At 40.7% G+C, this 16,288-nt stretch overlaps 1 protein-coding gene across 2 annotated transcripts in view; it reads left to right on the forward strand.

Moving 5' to 3' along the window:
* Nucleotides 1-16,288, forward strand: part of ADAMTS9 (ADAM metallopeptidase with thrombospondin type 1 motif 9) — a 163,189-nt gene that overhangs the window by 83,711 nt on the left and 63,190 nt on the right. For both annotated transcript variants that reach the window (XM_061396475.1, XM_061396476.1), the window contains exons 24-28: nucleotides 1,305-1,409; nucleotides 1,547-1,714; nucleotides 4,024-4,293; nucleotides 8,961-9,122; nucleotides 11,813-11,989. In XM_061396475.1, the coding sequence (XP_061252459.1) occupies nucleotides 1,305-1,409; nucleotides 1,547-1,714; nucleotides 4,024-4,293; nucleotides 8,961-9,122; nucleotides 11,813-11,989 (882 nt within the window). The remainder of the gene's footprint in view (nucleotides 1-1,304; nucleotides 1,410-1,546; nucleotides 1,715-4,023; nucleotides 4,294-8,960; nucleotides 9,123-11,812; nucleotides 11,990-16,288) is intronic.

Here is a 16,288-nt window from a genome sequence, read left to right on the forward strand (position 1 = left end):
AGTATATTTCTAAGTTATTCATTAATATTCATGAACTGACTATAGGGAAGCTTCTGCATTTGTAGCATGTGAATAAATTCTTCACTGTGCCAAGTTCCCTATGCCTTTCTTTGGACCCAGGCAGAGGCATCGGCAAGGTCTGGAGCCAGATAACAGAATTTCCTGTTAGGTCTGTAAGCTTCCTAAAGTCACTTCAGCCCCAAGCCTCTAGCACTTTGCACTGTGCCCAAGGCTTCCTGGGAATTTAATGGGTATGCATTTAATCAAAGAACATTTGATAACCACTGATGCTTGGAATGATAATGATCAGGTGTGGACTTTCATTTTCCCAATTGTAAATCTGGGAATATTATCTATGCATGGATAACCTCAATCCATTATAGGAATTTCCTCTGATTGAGGGGTGTGATACAAATTCTAGGCTTTGGGATATTGAACACACCTCTTATAGCTAGATTTGACCTTCCTCAGGGCCTCAGGAGGTATCTTCAGATACACTTGGAAAGCACATTCATGGCTAGCAAAATCTGACTAGGAAACAAAATGTAGGAACAGAATTTGGCATTCAGAATTTGTTTTTAAGTAACAATAATTTTAAAAGGGCATATTGCTTTTTCATAAATTATGTGCCATTTTATAATATTTTTCTTCACACAAATAGTTAAATAAATACGGTTTTGAAAATCATGAAGTTGGGAGTTCCCTGGTTGTCCAGTGGTTAAGACTTACTGCTTCCACTGCAGGGGGTACAAATTCAGTCTCTGGTTGGGAAACTAAAATTGCAAGTGGCATGGGGCATGGCCAAAAAAAAAAAAAAGGAAAGAAAATCATAAAGTAAACTCCTGCTCCATATTAAGGCACCCACAAAGGGACTCAGATTATATCCCATTTTACAGTTGAATTTGTAGTTGGAACTGAGAGATGTCATGTGAAAATAAAAGTGTTAGTCACTCAGTCTTGCCCGACTCTTTGCAACTCCATGGACTGTAACCCACCAAGTTTCTCTGTCCATGGAATTCTCCAGGCAAGAATACCCACTCCAGGCAAGAATACCAAGAATGGAGTGGGTTGCCATTCCCTTCTCCAGGGGATCTTCCTGACCCGGAGTTGAATCCAGTTTTCCCACATTGCAGGTGGATTCTTTACTGTCTGAGCCACTAGGGAAGTCCAAGATATCCTGTGACTTGTCATGTGACTTGCCCCAAATCACACTGAAGCCTGAGATCTTAGAATTATCAGTCCTTATATTCGTATGTGCCGTGGCTGAAAGGTAACTTTGGCTCTTTCTTCCCATCCTCCTCTAGGACTGTGAATTGCCATCTTGTCAGCCTCCCCCAGCTGCCCCGGAAGCAAGGAGAAGCACACACAGCGCGCCAAGGACCCAGTGGCGATTTGGGTCCTGGACTCCAGTAAGAAGCACAATGGAAGAAGTGGAGAGGGTGGAAGGAGAGGCAGATACTCTCTGACATGACTTAGGAAGTAGGTCGCTATCCAGTGAATGACCATTTCAAATAACCTTTCTGCATTATTTCACCCCAACACCCAGTGCTCAGCCACTTGTGGAAAAGGTACCCGGATGAGATATGTCAGCTGTCGGGATGAGGACGGCTCTGTGGCTGATGACAGTGCCTGTGCGACCCTGCCTAGACCAGTGGCAAAGGAGGAATGTTCTGTGACTCCCTGTGGGCAATGGAAGGCTCTGGACTGGAACCCTGTAAGCAAGTGAATTCTTTGGAATTGGGAGAGGACTGGGGGAGCCATAAGAAGGATGACTAGTCATGGGTCAAGAAGGTCAATCAGTACTATTTTAGAATTGGACTTTGGTTTGTGAGTTATTTTTCTCCATGTATGTGCAGCTGGTATGAATCGTAGCCAGATGTGCAAGAAGTGCACATTTCTTCAAAATGTGTAAATTAACTTACAGTCTACTTAAGCCCACATCCTGTTGGGCTGATTGAAAAATGCAGTTTTAATTGAGCCAAGCCACATTAGAATGTAATAGGCTTGTGTAGTGCCAGAAGTGGCAGGGAGAAGTAGGGGAGGAAAGGGGAGCCTCAGCTTGAATCTGGGTGCCTCCTGCATCCTATGGTTCCCTGAAGTCCTGTGCCTCTGCTTCCCTGCCAAGAGTAAGAAGTGGGAATCCTCAGCTAACGCTATGGATTCTCCTGTGCACACTGAGAATCACCTGTGGACTTTTATAAAAATAGAAAAAGCCTTTGTCTTCAGGTAGCTGCTGCTTTCTGCCTTGTAAAAAGCTTCTGAGTCCAGGAAATCCAAAGCTCAGGATAGGTAAAGAGAATGGAGGTGAATATCTCAATAAACACCATTAATACATATGTGAAATCTGAAAGAAAATCCAAATCTGTGAAAATCCAAATCTTTGGATCCAGAGAAAGCTGTGTAAACATCCAGACCTTGATGTTAACTGGCTGCATGACCTTGAGCAGTCTGGTGTAAATCCTTGAACTTCAGTTTCTTCTGCTCTTAAAAGAGGCAAAAAAGAATAGCTTATAATATAGATTATAAGGATTGTTTGAGAGTCTATCTGTTAAATGCTTAGAATGAAGAAGGTGCTCAGTTGTAGATAACCTCACTCTCATGCCCTGAGCTTCCAAACATACATACACAGATGTCTATCACATCCATCAGTCTACTCACCAGGTATTTGTAAAACTTACTAAGAAAGGGCTGCTGCTGCTGCTGCTAAGTCGCTTTAGTCGTGTCCGACTCTGTGCGACCCCGTAGATGGCAGCCCACCAGGCTCTGCCATCCCTGGGATTCTCCAGGCAAGAACACTGGAGTGGGTTGCCATTTTCTTCTCCAGTGCATGAAAGTAAAAAGTGAAAGTGAAGTCGCTCAGTCGTGTCCAACTCTTAGCGACCCCATGGACTGCAGCCCACCAGGCTCCTCCATCCATGGGATTTTCCAGGCAAGAGTACTGGAATGGGTTCCTATTGCCTTCTCCAAGAAAGGGCAATGACTGACAAATAAGAAAGTCCTTGCCTTTATGAAGATCATGACAGTGGCAATTCCAGTCAATGAGCAAATAATGATATAAATATATGATACAGCACCAGATACTGGTAAGTACTAGAAAAAAGGTCAAACACAGTGATAGCGGAGAGAAGGAGATGATGTGTTTTTAGACAAGGTAGTCAGAAAAGTCCCCACATTGCACTGGCCAGCACTTGCATGAAGTGAAGCAGTGAGCCACATGGATATCTGTGTTGTGCAACGGAAAGTAGAGTAGTTGCAAAGACCCTGAGATTGGGATGTTCTTGGCCTAGTCAAAAAACATCCATGAGGTCAGTGGGGCTGAAGTGCAGTGTATAGAGAATAAAAAGAGATGTGTCAAAAAGGTAGCCAGTGACCACATCATGAAGGGCCTACCAGGTCCAGGAAAGGACTCTGGACATGACTCACAGTGAATTGGGCAGTCACTAGATGAATGACACGATCTGAGTTTTGTTCGCAAGGGTCATGGTTTATGATATGGTTAACATATCTGTGGATAACAGACTTGGATTGTGGGTGAAGGCATCAAGATTACAAGTAGGTCCCCAGCTGAAAGGCCACTGCAGTAGTCCTGGCAGGGGAAGGAAGGTGGTGGCCTGGACCAGGGAGGCAATGGCAGAGATGATGGGAAGTGGCTGATTGGGGGTGTATTTTGAATATACACAACAGGCATTCTCCATGAAATGGCCTTGTGGTGGGAAGAAAAGGGGAGAGAATGGAATGTGAAAAGTGGAAGTGTTAGTCACTCAGTCATGTCTAACTCTTTGTAACTCCATGGACTGCAGCCCTCTAGGCTCCTCTCTTCATGGGATTCTCCAGGCAAGAATACTGGAGTGGGTAGCCATTCCCTTCCCCAGGTGACCCTCCCGACCCAGAGATGAAAACCGGGTCTCCCACAGTGCAGGCAGATTCTTTACCATCTGAGCCACCAGGATATATGCCAGGTTTTTTGGCCTGAGCAACTGGCTGAATATCCTTTCTCTTTCCCTTTCTGAATATCCAATGTAGTGCTCCGTGACATGTGGGCAAGGTAGGACGACCCGGCAAATAGTCTGTGTCAACTACAGTGACCACGTGATCGATCAAAGTGAGTGCGACCCAGATTATATCCCAGAAACTGACCAGGACTGTTCCATGTCACCATGCCCTCAGTGGACCCCAGACACAGACCTTTCTCAGAACCCTTTCCTGAATGAGGACTATCACCCCAGGAGCATCAGCCCTAGCCGCACCCACGTGCTCGGAGGAAATCAGTGGAGGACAGGCCCCTGGGGAGCGGTGAGTATTCCCTCAAGTCTTTCTCGAATTTGCCTTCTTCTCTTTCACTTGATACAATGCTCAGAGAGAAGCAGACTAGAAACACCTCTGGAACATTTTTATCTCAGGAGGGATTGATGTGCACTTTTCATTTGTTGGGGTTAATTGTAGTCCCGGAAGGGGTGTCACTTGAGACTCTAAGCTACCTTAACCTCTAACCAGGTGGAGCAGGGGGTGTCACTGCTGGGTGACTTGATCAGGCAGCTTCCTAGAAGGTACTGTGAAGGCCATGATGATTGATCCTGGAGCTGGCAGACGGCTCCTCCTTACCTGAAGGAAAATTCAAAGGGCAGAAGAACTTTTCTGAAAGGAAATTTTTAATGAAAGTCATTTTCCTTCTTGCTATTTTCCAGATGAGTGCAGTCTTAAAGTGGCACAATTGCTATGCCATTTGTAGTAGCGGATTAGGAGAGAAACACTCAGCCGGGTAAAATCTGTGCTTAGAGGAAAAATACCATTAACTCAATGGTTAACTGCAAAGGCTTTGAGAGAAGTTGCCTCTGTTTGATCCAAGGACTTGCACTTTCCAATTTTAGGGTCTTCAGCTGGTCCCCTTTCCAATGTGAGCCTGTTTCATCATCGCTAAAACAAAGTTAATGATAGTGGTGACTTTGTTGGGTTGTTGTATTAAGAATTAAATCAAGCAATGCAAATACTGTTTCACACTCTCCCAGCCATAGAGTGAAAATTAAATGTTGATGATTATTGTTATCATTATCTTTATCCTTCAAACTAGGAAGAACTTGATAAATAGTATTTAACATTCAAAGGAAAAATATGCTCTCAAAAGTTCTAGAAATTTTTACTGAATAGTTTTCCAAAAAATAATTATATTCTGGAATACTGGACATGTCTAAAGGAGCTACAGGAAGGGTAGGGCAGCAGGAGATCCTGGGGAAGGTTTGAGGAGTTTGGTGTTTATTAATCTCTCATGAAGTCTTCTTTTTGATTGTTTATTATTTGTTTCCTTCTAGTACTGCTAACCGTGTTTAATTATTTCTGGACTAAAAAGCTTTAGAAGGAACCGGTCAGTTTTCCACCATGGTTATGTTTCAATGAATTAGGCTTACTTTCCTGTGATGTTGATGGCCCTTATGGGTTTTATACACTGGACCTCTTGATTATAAGTAGAACATCTGCCCAGGACCTTCACTACCTCATTCTCCTCCCTTACTTTCCACTTTGAAGCTTCTTTTGGCTGGGTTAGAAGAAATTTGAGTTCTACGAAATTAAAGAGTGATCAAGCGAGGTCATCACTGAGTGTCCCATGATTTTTCTAGTTGAAAAAATTCACAGCTCAAACATGTGTATTCTAATGATAAAATTAGAACTTAAAAAAAAAATTGAAAGCTATTCTTATTTAGGACTACATTTGTGGATAATGCATTCCTTTAAGATTGAATGATTCTGCCCTTGGGCAGAGTTCCCAATTAAGGAGGATTAAGTAACCTTTTTGCAGCAATGGGCAATACCATTCTTCTCCTCATTGTGCCTGTTTTTTGTTTGGGGATTTTTTTTTTTTTTTTCTAAGTTAAGTGAGGCTGAAGGTGGATGATGAGATTTTTCAGCTCTTGCTTGACGTGCCTGACTTACTCCCAGGAGTGTGTGGCATGCGTATACCTCTCTTCGTGGTTTGGGATGCTTGATTCTTCTTGCCTGCAACAGCAGGAAAGGCAGCAGAGAATTATGAACACTAGAGAATGGGAATCTAGCATTTTCAGTAGATTCTGGAATCAGAACTTCATTTTCCAGATGTGTTTGTGTAAACTCAAACCTTCTATGAGATTTTCAGTGTTAGCGACTAGGCGTCTCTGGTTGCAAGCAAAAGAAAAGGAACTGGTTCTTTTAAGGGAAAGCAAAACTGTTCATTTAGCCCCAGTAGAGACTGAGCCCAGAGCATCTTCAGGGATCTCATTGAGGGTTGGTAAATTTTTTCTGCAAAGGGCCAGATAATATCTTCAGCCGTGTGGACCGTACAGTCTCTGTTGCAACTAACAGACTCTGCTGTCTTAGCACAAAAGCAGGCATAGACAAAATGTAAACAAGTGGACATGGCTGTGTTCCCACAAAGTTTTAGTTATAAATGCAGCTGGCAGGCTGGATTTGGCCCCAAGGCTGTGGTTTGCCAGTCTAGATGGAGCAATATCTATAAGATCATTTCTTTAAGAAGTGTCTATATTAATGAACCCTTTTCACTCTGAACCACCCTTGGGTTGCTCTGCTCAGGATTCAAATTCCCAGGAAAGTCTGATTGGCTCAGCCAGTTGTACTTACTCCTTGATCAGGAAAGTGTAGAACTTCTTAAAAGATAGTCCCACTGGGACTTCCCTGGTAGTCCAGTGATTGAAACTCCGCACTTCCACTACAGGGGCACAGGTTCGATCCCTGGTCAGGGAACTAAGATCCTGCATATGGCATGGCATGGCCCCCCAAAAATACAGTCCCACTAAGGTGAGGTCCATTGATGGATTTCTTAAAGGAAAATCCAGCCTGCCAGATATCAATGGGAAATATACGAGGCAGGTTAAAAAAAACAAACAGATGTCCATCATCTCTTGCTTCCCTAATGGCCATTCTCTCTTGTTTTGTAGAGTGTCAATGATAGATACAGGGTTTGTTCAAAGGAATGTTTACCTAGGAAAATATGTTGTCTAAAGAGGATAGGAAAATTGTTAACAAAAGTAGTCCAGAGTGAAATTCTGCAACATGGGAATGGAATGAAGAACCCCTATTAATTAAAAAAAAAAAAAATGTGGCAAAATTGGACCTGGAGAAAGATCATGTACAATATTTCACCTTGATATGGGAGTATAAAGACCCTGGCTGACCCTGGGTCTAGAATGGTGCAGTGCGAGTTCTAGACTGTGCTGGGCAATTGCTTGGCCTCCAGCTGAGCTCTGTCTCTGGTCAGATTCTCTGTAGGAAGCATTGGACTGGTCACTGGGCAGCCAATGCATTAAGTTGACCCTGGATCTGTTGTCCTTTCTTGCTCCACTCAGCCATATTGAAGGGAGGATAGCCTGTGGTTTATGAAACTATTCCTTCCAGAAACCCTAATCATGTGACCAGCACTGTGGAACCTACTAGGGATACAAGTATGATATTGAAGTTCTGAGGAGACTTATCATTTTATTGGGGACAATAACACAGGTGAGATAATAAACAAATGAATCAAGATTTTATTATCAAAGGAAAAATCCAAGGGCCAAAATATATATTCCAAATCTCTTTATACTATTGAAAGTCCTTCCTAAGATTTCAAATTCTTGGCCCCAAACAAAGCCAATTAATAGTTCTCTGTGTTTCTTGTGTACTAAGCTGTTTAAAAGTAGAAAACAAGTATTTTTAAGTTTAGAATAAGTATAACAGAACCCTCAGAGAATAGAGGTGGGATTTTGTTAAATCAAAAATCTCCTAAATAATTGCTCAGACAGAATTAATAAATCTATTATCCTGCTCTGCATTTAAAAAATTAAGCTCAGTATATTTGAAAGTCATTCATAATTTTACCAACATTGGCAGGGAAATTGAACTAAAGTCCAGTACAATAAGTAAAAAACTTCTTCACATCTTTATATAGAAGGTGACCAGCAACGAGCAGTATTTATAGTTATTTTTAAATAACACTAGTTTGAGCTGGAGTTTGATAGCACCTATCAACCATTGGAACCTGGAACTCAAAACTGTTGCAAATACAGTTTGAGACTTGATAAGTTGTGAGAATTGCACTGCTTAGAGGACTTGATGGGTTTTTTTACAGGCAAACAGATTTTACAAGTTAAGGGTCAGAGTGAAGGAGACTAGCAAACACATCGGGTTTCAAAAGATAAGGAAAAAATGGAAAGAGGGAAAAAAAAAACACTCAAGATGCAGATAAATAAGAGAGCTATGAGAAGCTTGTGTGGGAAATAAGCTGAAGGCTGAACATAATTCTGTGACAACCATGAGAGACATGGCTGGGCTCATGCACCTGAAGAGAAGTTTGTCAATATGGAATTCAGGTTCATTGGGGAATAAGAATAAAGAAGAAAAACAAATCTCGCTACATTAGCTATGAAAGTAGAGGCTTTTGTGAAGGGAGAGAAGGGAATGTTAGCTGCAAGGAAATGATATGTAAGTGCCATTCCATGATGCTTTCCTTGGATAATTGAAGGAATTAGTATAGAAGCTTAATTTCAACAACTGGCAATTCCTTAAGCAAGTGATTTGACCCCTGTGTTGAAAGGGAGGTTAAATGTTGGTTCTAAATAAGTGCTAGCAGTTTTGAAAAGAAAAAGAATTTCCCAGTAGACTGTGGTGTCAGTCAGTACGCCTGCACCTCTCAGAGTTGCAGAGGATGAATTGGATTGCTCTGGAAATCACAAGACATGATCACTCATTAGGCAGTTGCTAAACACCTACTGAGACCTAACATGCACAAGGGGGAAGTGGTGTTTCTGCCCTCCAAATATTGCTAAGACCTGAACATTAAGCAGCTGCATGGAAGGGAGATGCTCAGGATTGCATTCTGTCCATTGTGGACAACTTGAGAGTGGTTTCTGCCACATTTGTCTCCGACCCTTGAGCCAGCTGCTTTCTGGGTCCTCGAGGTGGAGCCTGAGGTGCTGACCAATGTCTGCTGTGTTCAGTGTTCCAGTACCTGTGCTGGTGGGTCCCAGCGGCGTGTTGTTGTGTGTCAGGATGAGAACGGATACACTGCCAACGACTGCGTGGAGAGAATCAAACCTGATGAGCACAGAGCCTGCGAATCTGGCCCTTGCCCTCAGTGGGCTTATGGCAGCTGGGGAGAGGTGAGCGCAAACTCCACTTATATATCCTTTGGGAAAAAACAAATACCAAACAGTGCTGTTGTTCATAGTTTATATGAAGGAAGAAGAACTGGCTCTAGTTAAAGCTTCTTGATTTCAGATTAACTAGGAGATCTATCTTAATTATGGACTATTTTCAAAGTGCATTTATTACCATATAGAAATGGCTTGACTACATAGGAGAGATAAGTTAGGAAAGAATACAGATAATGTTAGTTTAAAATGTAAACCTCTGCTGATTAAAACATGGGTGCTTTTAAAGTGACTGGAAATGTGTGTTAAATTAATCAATGGAAGTTTTGCCATCTTCATAATTTGGGGGTGTTTATGGTACACCATTGTTCTCATGGCGTTGTGTCTCCCAGTATTTCAAATTCGTAATGAACCAGCTGTTGTTCATCAGGGATTAGGAGCTGTTATTCTTGTCAGAGGTGATGCATTGTAATCATAGAAGTGAATAATTAGCTGTATAGTCTCAAATAATGAAATTCTTCAGCTCTTAACCTTTTAAGAATTGCTTGCTATGAAAATAGAGACACAGGTGTAGAGAACAAATGAATGGATACCAAGGGGGAGTGGGGAGGAAGAATTGGGAGATTGGGATTGACGTGTATACACTACTATGTATAAAATAGATAGCTAATGAGAACCTACTGTAGAGCACAGGGAACTCTACTCAGTGCTCTATAATGACCTAAATAGGAAGGAAATCCAAAAAAGAGGGGATATATGTAAACATATAACTGATTCATTCCATTGTACAACAGAAACTAACACAAAAGCTACTGCTTTTGACTACTAATTGTAAAGCAGCTACATGCCAATACAAATTAATAATAATAAAAAAAGGACTGTCAGCTATGATTGATGAAAGGCCGTAGAATATTTGGAGCAGACAAAACTGGGCCCCCGTCCCAGCCCTGGCTCTTACAAGCTTTGTGGCTTTGACAAATAATATAACTTTGCCAAATATCTGTATTCTCATCTGTACATGAGAATAAATAATGGCACCCACTTCATAATATTCATGCTATATGAGATAGTGCACATCAAAACCTAGCCTGTAGCCTTCAATCATAGTTAGCTGCTATTATAATAATGATAATCAGTATTATTACTACTAATAATAATTATCATTAGTATGACTATATTATTGAATGGGGTTTTAAGCCACTATCATGTGTAGGACTTAGATGTTTTTTGTTTTGTATTTAATTAAAGAGTATATATTTCTACTCTTGAATCTACAGGGAGAGCACATACTTAGAGTTTGTCGAGTTGTTCTATCTTGACTATAAAATTTATAAAATAAAACACAAGGATTAACATCATGGAGGCCCCCTATGCCCACCAAGAGGGGAACAGAGACACATGAGATGGAAGGGCATGTTAGTCTACACCCCTGGCTGATCGAAGTCCCGTGTCCACATTTCATGCTTTCATTCAAGTAACCTAGTAGTCATAGGCACTCATAACAGAGTTTTGTTAACTTTTGTTGATAGTACGTCATTCTGGAGGGCTTTGCTGAAAGAACGGAAAGGGAAGTCAGGTTTGGAGACGCATGTATTGTGGGTTTCCTGAAACTCCTCATAAAGCTCTGTCCCATGGGGCCTGTGCGTAAGCTTCTGTAATTGGATTAAAGCCAGGAGAGTACACGCATTTGCTGGGATGCTGGCTGTCAGCACAGACCAGATCATTCCAAATTCCATGGGAGATCTGGCCTTGACACAGCAGGGGAACAGTCAGTGTTCCTGGATGTGAGCTCCATGGTACTGTCCAAGAAATACAACTTGTTCCTGCCTCAGAAGCATGGGTCCAGCCAACAGTCAGAACTGTATCCAGCATTCCCACCACACTGTTGACTCATCCTGGGGGAATGCCGTCATTATCCTCAGATTCAGAGATAGCATAAAATATTTGGACGTCAGAAAGGTCTACGGAGACTGGAGTCACAGAATAGCCAAGAGGTTGGTGACAACTTCCTAGAGGTTGCCAGAAAAGAGACCAGCTCAGTCATTATATCCTTGATTTGGTACTAAGTGGTTTTTAGATTTTTATCTGTTTCTTTGATTTGGGTTTTTAATACCTGAAAGAAAAGGCTGTAATCTTATCCTGGACACCTGCTGCTGAATTGACCTTAATCAAGTTATGCTCTCTTAAACTCAGTTGCCCCATATAATTACACTCTCCTCTTGATGAGATAACATATATATAAGCATTTAGTACAGATGAAGAGCAAATGCTTAATAAACAATAGCTACCATGAAAGGGGGCTTCTCTGGTGTCTCAGATGGTAAAGAATCTGCCCACAATGCGGGAGACCCAGGTTCAAACTCTGGGTCGGGAGGATCCCTGGAGAAGGGAGTGGATGCCCACTTCAGTATTCTTGCCTGGAAATCGCATGGACTGAAGAGCCTGACAGGCTACAGTCCGTGGGGTCACAAAGAGTCGGACACAACTGAGTGGCTGACACACATACACACATCATGAAAGGACAGGACTCCAGTCTGCTGTATGTATTACTTTTGGTAATTGAGCTTCATTCTGCCTATAGGCTTATCTTGCCTGGTGCCATAATCTATCTTGGCTAAAACATTTTTCTCATGGGGAAAGAAAATTTGCCACTGGCTGTTCAGACAGAATAACTGCAGCCTTCCTTTCTCTCCTTTCAGTGTACTAAGCTGTGTGGTGGAGGCTTGAGAACAAGGCTGGTTGTCTGTCAGAGGCCCAGCGGGGAACGATTTCCGGATCTGAGCTGTGAAATTCTTGACAAGCCTCCAGATCGAGAGCAGTGTAACACACACGCTTGTCCTCAAGATGCTGCCTGGAGTGCTGGCCCTTGGAGTTCGGTACGGCCCTAACTATTCATGTTTGCTAACTAAAACTAACACTCCAATTCCAAGGTGCTCTGGGTCACTCCTTTGAGACAGATTGTCCTCCTCACAAGGGCATCCCTGGAACTGTACTATACACAGTCTGTTCTTTGCTTCATATTGACATTCAACAAAATTCATTTTTTTAAATGATATTGCCAAAGTGACTTTACAGGATACATGTACCTCATACAGGCCTTTTGCCAATGCCAAAAAGTAGCATCCTTTCCTAGAACTAGACTATATATGTTTGTGTGTATTTTTCTTTTTTTAAGAAACTCCGTGCCATTTTTAAACTCCAAAGTGATTTAAGCAGACAACTCAGAAGCAGGTATTCTTTCCTTTTCTAAGCTGGTGGTATTGACTTTGGCGGGAAGATACCTGCTTATTGAGGCCAAAGCAATTTTTGATTCAGTGACTATACTTTGCCTGTGTGACTCGGGTACAGCTCTCAACACAATTGCCAAAAAGGCTGTGCCCATAAAATCAAGTGAAATCATTTGGAAAATTCCAAAGACAAACAGTGGACTCAGTGACCTGATGCCATTCGAGGCATCGAAAATGTTCCCTCTTCTATCAAAACACAAAGCCCGTCTGAGACCGGTTTTTCCTCTGGTCCTAGGCTTCCTTTGTCATCTGCTTTTAAACACCATTGGGAGACAGATTTGGCTCTATAAATACTATGCAAACTTCTGGCGCAAATCTTGGCAAACAGAAGGATCAGCTGTGTCAAAACAATACTGTGGCTAAATGGTGCCACAGGTATGGAGCCATTAGGGTTGTTTCATGTAAATAGAGTAAACTTTCCTGTGAATGCATTAATTGCACTGAAGCTGAATTAATATTATGTGAATTCATATCCAAAAGCCTTTTTTTGTTCTATAGGGTTCTGAGAAAAAACCTTAACCATTCCTGAAAGCAACTAAAGAGCAGATTAACTGATCTGACATGGCTACTAATCTGTTGATACTTCTAAGGGTCAAAGGTTTCAAGGTTGGAGATTGTATCTATAAGTAGAATACTAGCTGCGTAACTACTGTACTCTGTGTTAAGTAGAAATCTAGAAGAATTAGCACATTATCTCAAGTAGTACTATTTATCTGGGCTGTAAGGATTTTATTCAAGGGCAGTTCAGATGTATTGTTCACCCAGAGTATTTTGTTTGCAATACTGGCACTCTCCCTAAATGAACGTTTCGAAAAAGATCAGAAATAACCTTAGAATGTCAAGAGCATCTTCTGACATTCCAGCTTCCCTAAGTCACCTGTTACATATTATTTTTCATGAAATTTTCCCTCTTGAGCCCATTATAGTTCATCTTTTCACTCACTCAGCCAACACCAACACCACACTTTAGTATATATCAAAATATATAGTAGCTCTCCAAAAAGTTTTCTTTAATATTCACCAAAAAGCATCTCCTAACCCTCAGAATATGTGTGTATATATAATATAATAATATATTATTATTACACATTATATATTGTATATAGTATATATACAATATATTATATCATATATATATATTAGTTACCATGGCATTCTCTTTCTTGAACACTTTCTAAACACAGTTTAATTTCTTTTACACTGGATCACCACCCTCTCACATAGATACTTTAAGAGTTTAAATGCTTAAATTTTAAAACATGATCTTCTAAATAATTTAACTAAAGACTTTAAGTCTTTCTTATTATAGTTCTTGTTCTTGGGGCTGCACGTAGTTTTCTCCAACACACAGCGAAAAGGAGAGAGAGATTCTAAATGCTCTGTAATGCACCAAAGCAAATACGTGGATTTTGAAAATGCTTTTGCTGCCTATATGATTTTAGCACTTCCTTTATAAAGTAATCATTATTCAGATGTATATTCAAATGCCTCTGCAGCATGGGAGCAAGGCCACTTTTACAAGGCTTTTCATGGTGATTTTTGAAAATCAACTAAATCAAAAGCATTTTATTTAAATGGATCCATTTGTAATATATGACTTAAATTATGCAAGGGCAGCCTTTCAGATTTTTATGGTAGGATTTGTATTTTACTTGTATGTTGATTTTTATGGATGCTTTGGTACCATTTCTTAGTAATTCTAAATTGAAGCATACCTCAGTGAACTGTGTTGATAGCCATAAGCCACTTCTATGGTGCTTCATCATTGTAACTGACAGTGACATTAACAACAAGAAAAACTATATTGGAGGTGCTAACATGTTGCTTTCAAGAGAAAGCAAACTAGATTTATTAGCGACCAAGGGTAGCCATTAGTCCCCCTCTGGCCGAGCTGCTTTCTTATCCCGAGTACCCCCACACAGGAGATAGTGTTGAGAAGCAACTACTGCTGTGTGAGTAGGTCTTTTCCAAGGTCGAAATAAAGATAGCTTAGTTCAACAATTGTTACTAAGGAACAATATTTAGGAAAGAAACTCCAAATGGCTGTTAGCACAGTTTCCAGACTCTAAAATGAAGCTTCTGTGAATGTAGGGTTTAAGTACCCATTTTAAGACTGTTAGTTCTGGCTCAAATCACCAGAGACTGAGAATCATGATTGTTGAAAACATCTTCCCTAGATTTTGTCTTTTCTGTCCTGTTTTGAATGCGTCCTTGCACTCTGACTTGGCAATGTTTTGTTTTTGAAATAAGGTTCTTAACACTGATTTGCCTATTGCATGCACACATCCTGTGGCTAGAGGGATGAATTGAAAAGAGAGCTGTCAAACTGTAGTGAGGAGTGGGTTAAAACTCTGTAGCATTCTAGAGTAAGCCACTTGGAGATAACAAAAGTTGAAAAGGTTGCTAATCTGTCCAAGATGGGCCTCTAGCTCTCCTTTTTTTGCATTGCCCCATTGGCACTGGTGGTAAATAACCTGCCTGTCAATGCAGGAGACATAAAAGACCGGGGTTCAGTCCCTGGGTCAGGAAGATCCCCTGGAGGAGGGCATGGCAACCCACTCCAGTATTCTTGCCTGGGAAATCCCATGGACAGAGGAGCCTGGTGGGCTATAGTCCGTAGGATTGCAAAGAATCGGACCTGATTGAAGCGACTTACCACAAGTATATCTGCTTGCTGACTGCCTTGGAGGCCATGGTTTTCCTTAGGAGGAATTGCTTGTGTGAATTTTTCCTGACAAACTTAAAAGTGTTCTCTGAGCCTTGCTTTACGTGCTCTGGAATAATGCCTGTCAACCTGAATAATGAGAATTTATGGGCTCACGAAGGAACTGTGCTTTTGTTTCTGCCTGGTCAATTTATGAATTTGTGTCTACCTCATTTTCATATGAAAGTTTGCAGCTTCTGTAGGTAGGTAGAGAAAATGTCTGACATCAGTGTTTTATCACCTCACTGCATCTATCTCTAGGAAAAATAAAGACTGTAAATATCACTACCATACTTTCTGAGTACAATTTTAAGCAGCCAAGCCTCATGTTATCTGAATATTTTGAGGAGTACAGATTTCTATGTGTTTATATAATAAAGCATATTTATTTTTTCCATGTTATTTAATTTTATATACAATGTTTAAAAATCAGTGTTTATCAGCAGACTGTAAAGGCCGGTAGGCTGTGTGCTTAGAAATGCGTGTATATGTTTCCTTTGGTTTTAAAAAGACACTTTTTAATTTTGTAAATCTCTCCCAACCTGTTCTGTCTCTCTCCCAAATCTGAGTAACCATGTGGCAAGCTTTATGTAATTGGATAGTTTAAAATGTGTATTTTAAAGGGATACTTTAAAAAATATTTCTGAATTTGGAAATGATGCTTAGTGATATAAACAAAAATATAAGAGGCTTAATATTTTGTTGCTTTTTTTTTCTTTTCTAATACTGTTGTCCTGATTCATTGAGTCTAAACTATGAAATATGTATGCTATTTATTTAATTTGTAGATAATGATAAGGCATAGCCAGAAGTCAAAACAAGTAATTAGGAGAAATGGTTCTGAACATGTCAGAGGAGCCAGGTACAGGGAAAAGCTCACCCTAATGCACACCAGTTTGATCATAACTTATTCTTTTTGTTCGGATAACTGTAAAAGACTTAGAACATTTGTCAATTTTGTGATTTGTTCACCTGCAATACATATCAGAAGCATTTCTCATTAAAGAAAAATAAAGAAAACAACCATAAACTTGTACGTTTTAAGAGAACCTGTACTTTTCAAAACGTGATAAATCATAAAGATGACCTCAGATCTCTACTGATTCCACATTGTCCTACTGAGCTCCATTTTCGTGCAGTAGTTTCTTATGGTAATTGAAGGGGAAAGACCAAAATAAGGAACT

This window comes from Bos javanicus, chromosome 22 (assembly GCF_032452875.1).
Source record: "Bos javanicus breed banteng chromosome 22, ARS-OSU_banteng_1.0, whole genome shotgun sequence".
NCBI classification, from domain to species: Eukaryota; Metazoa; Chordata; class Mammalia; order Artiodactyla; family Bovidae; genus Bos; species Bos javanicus.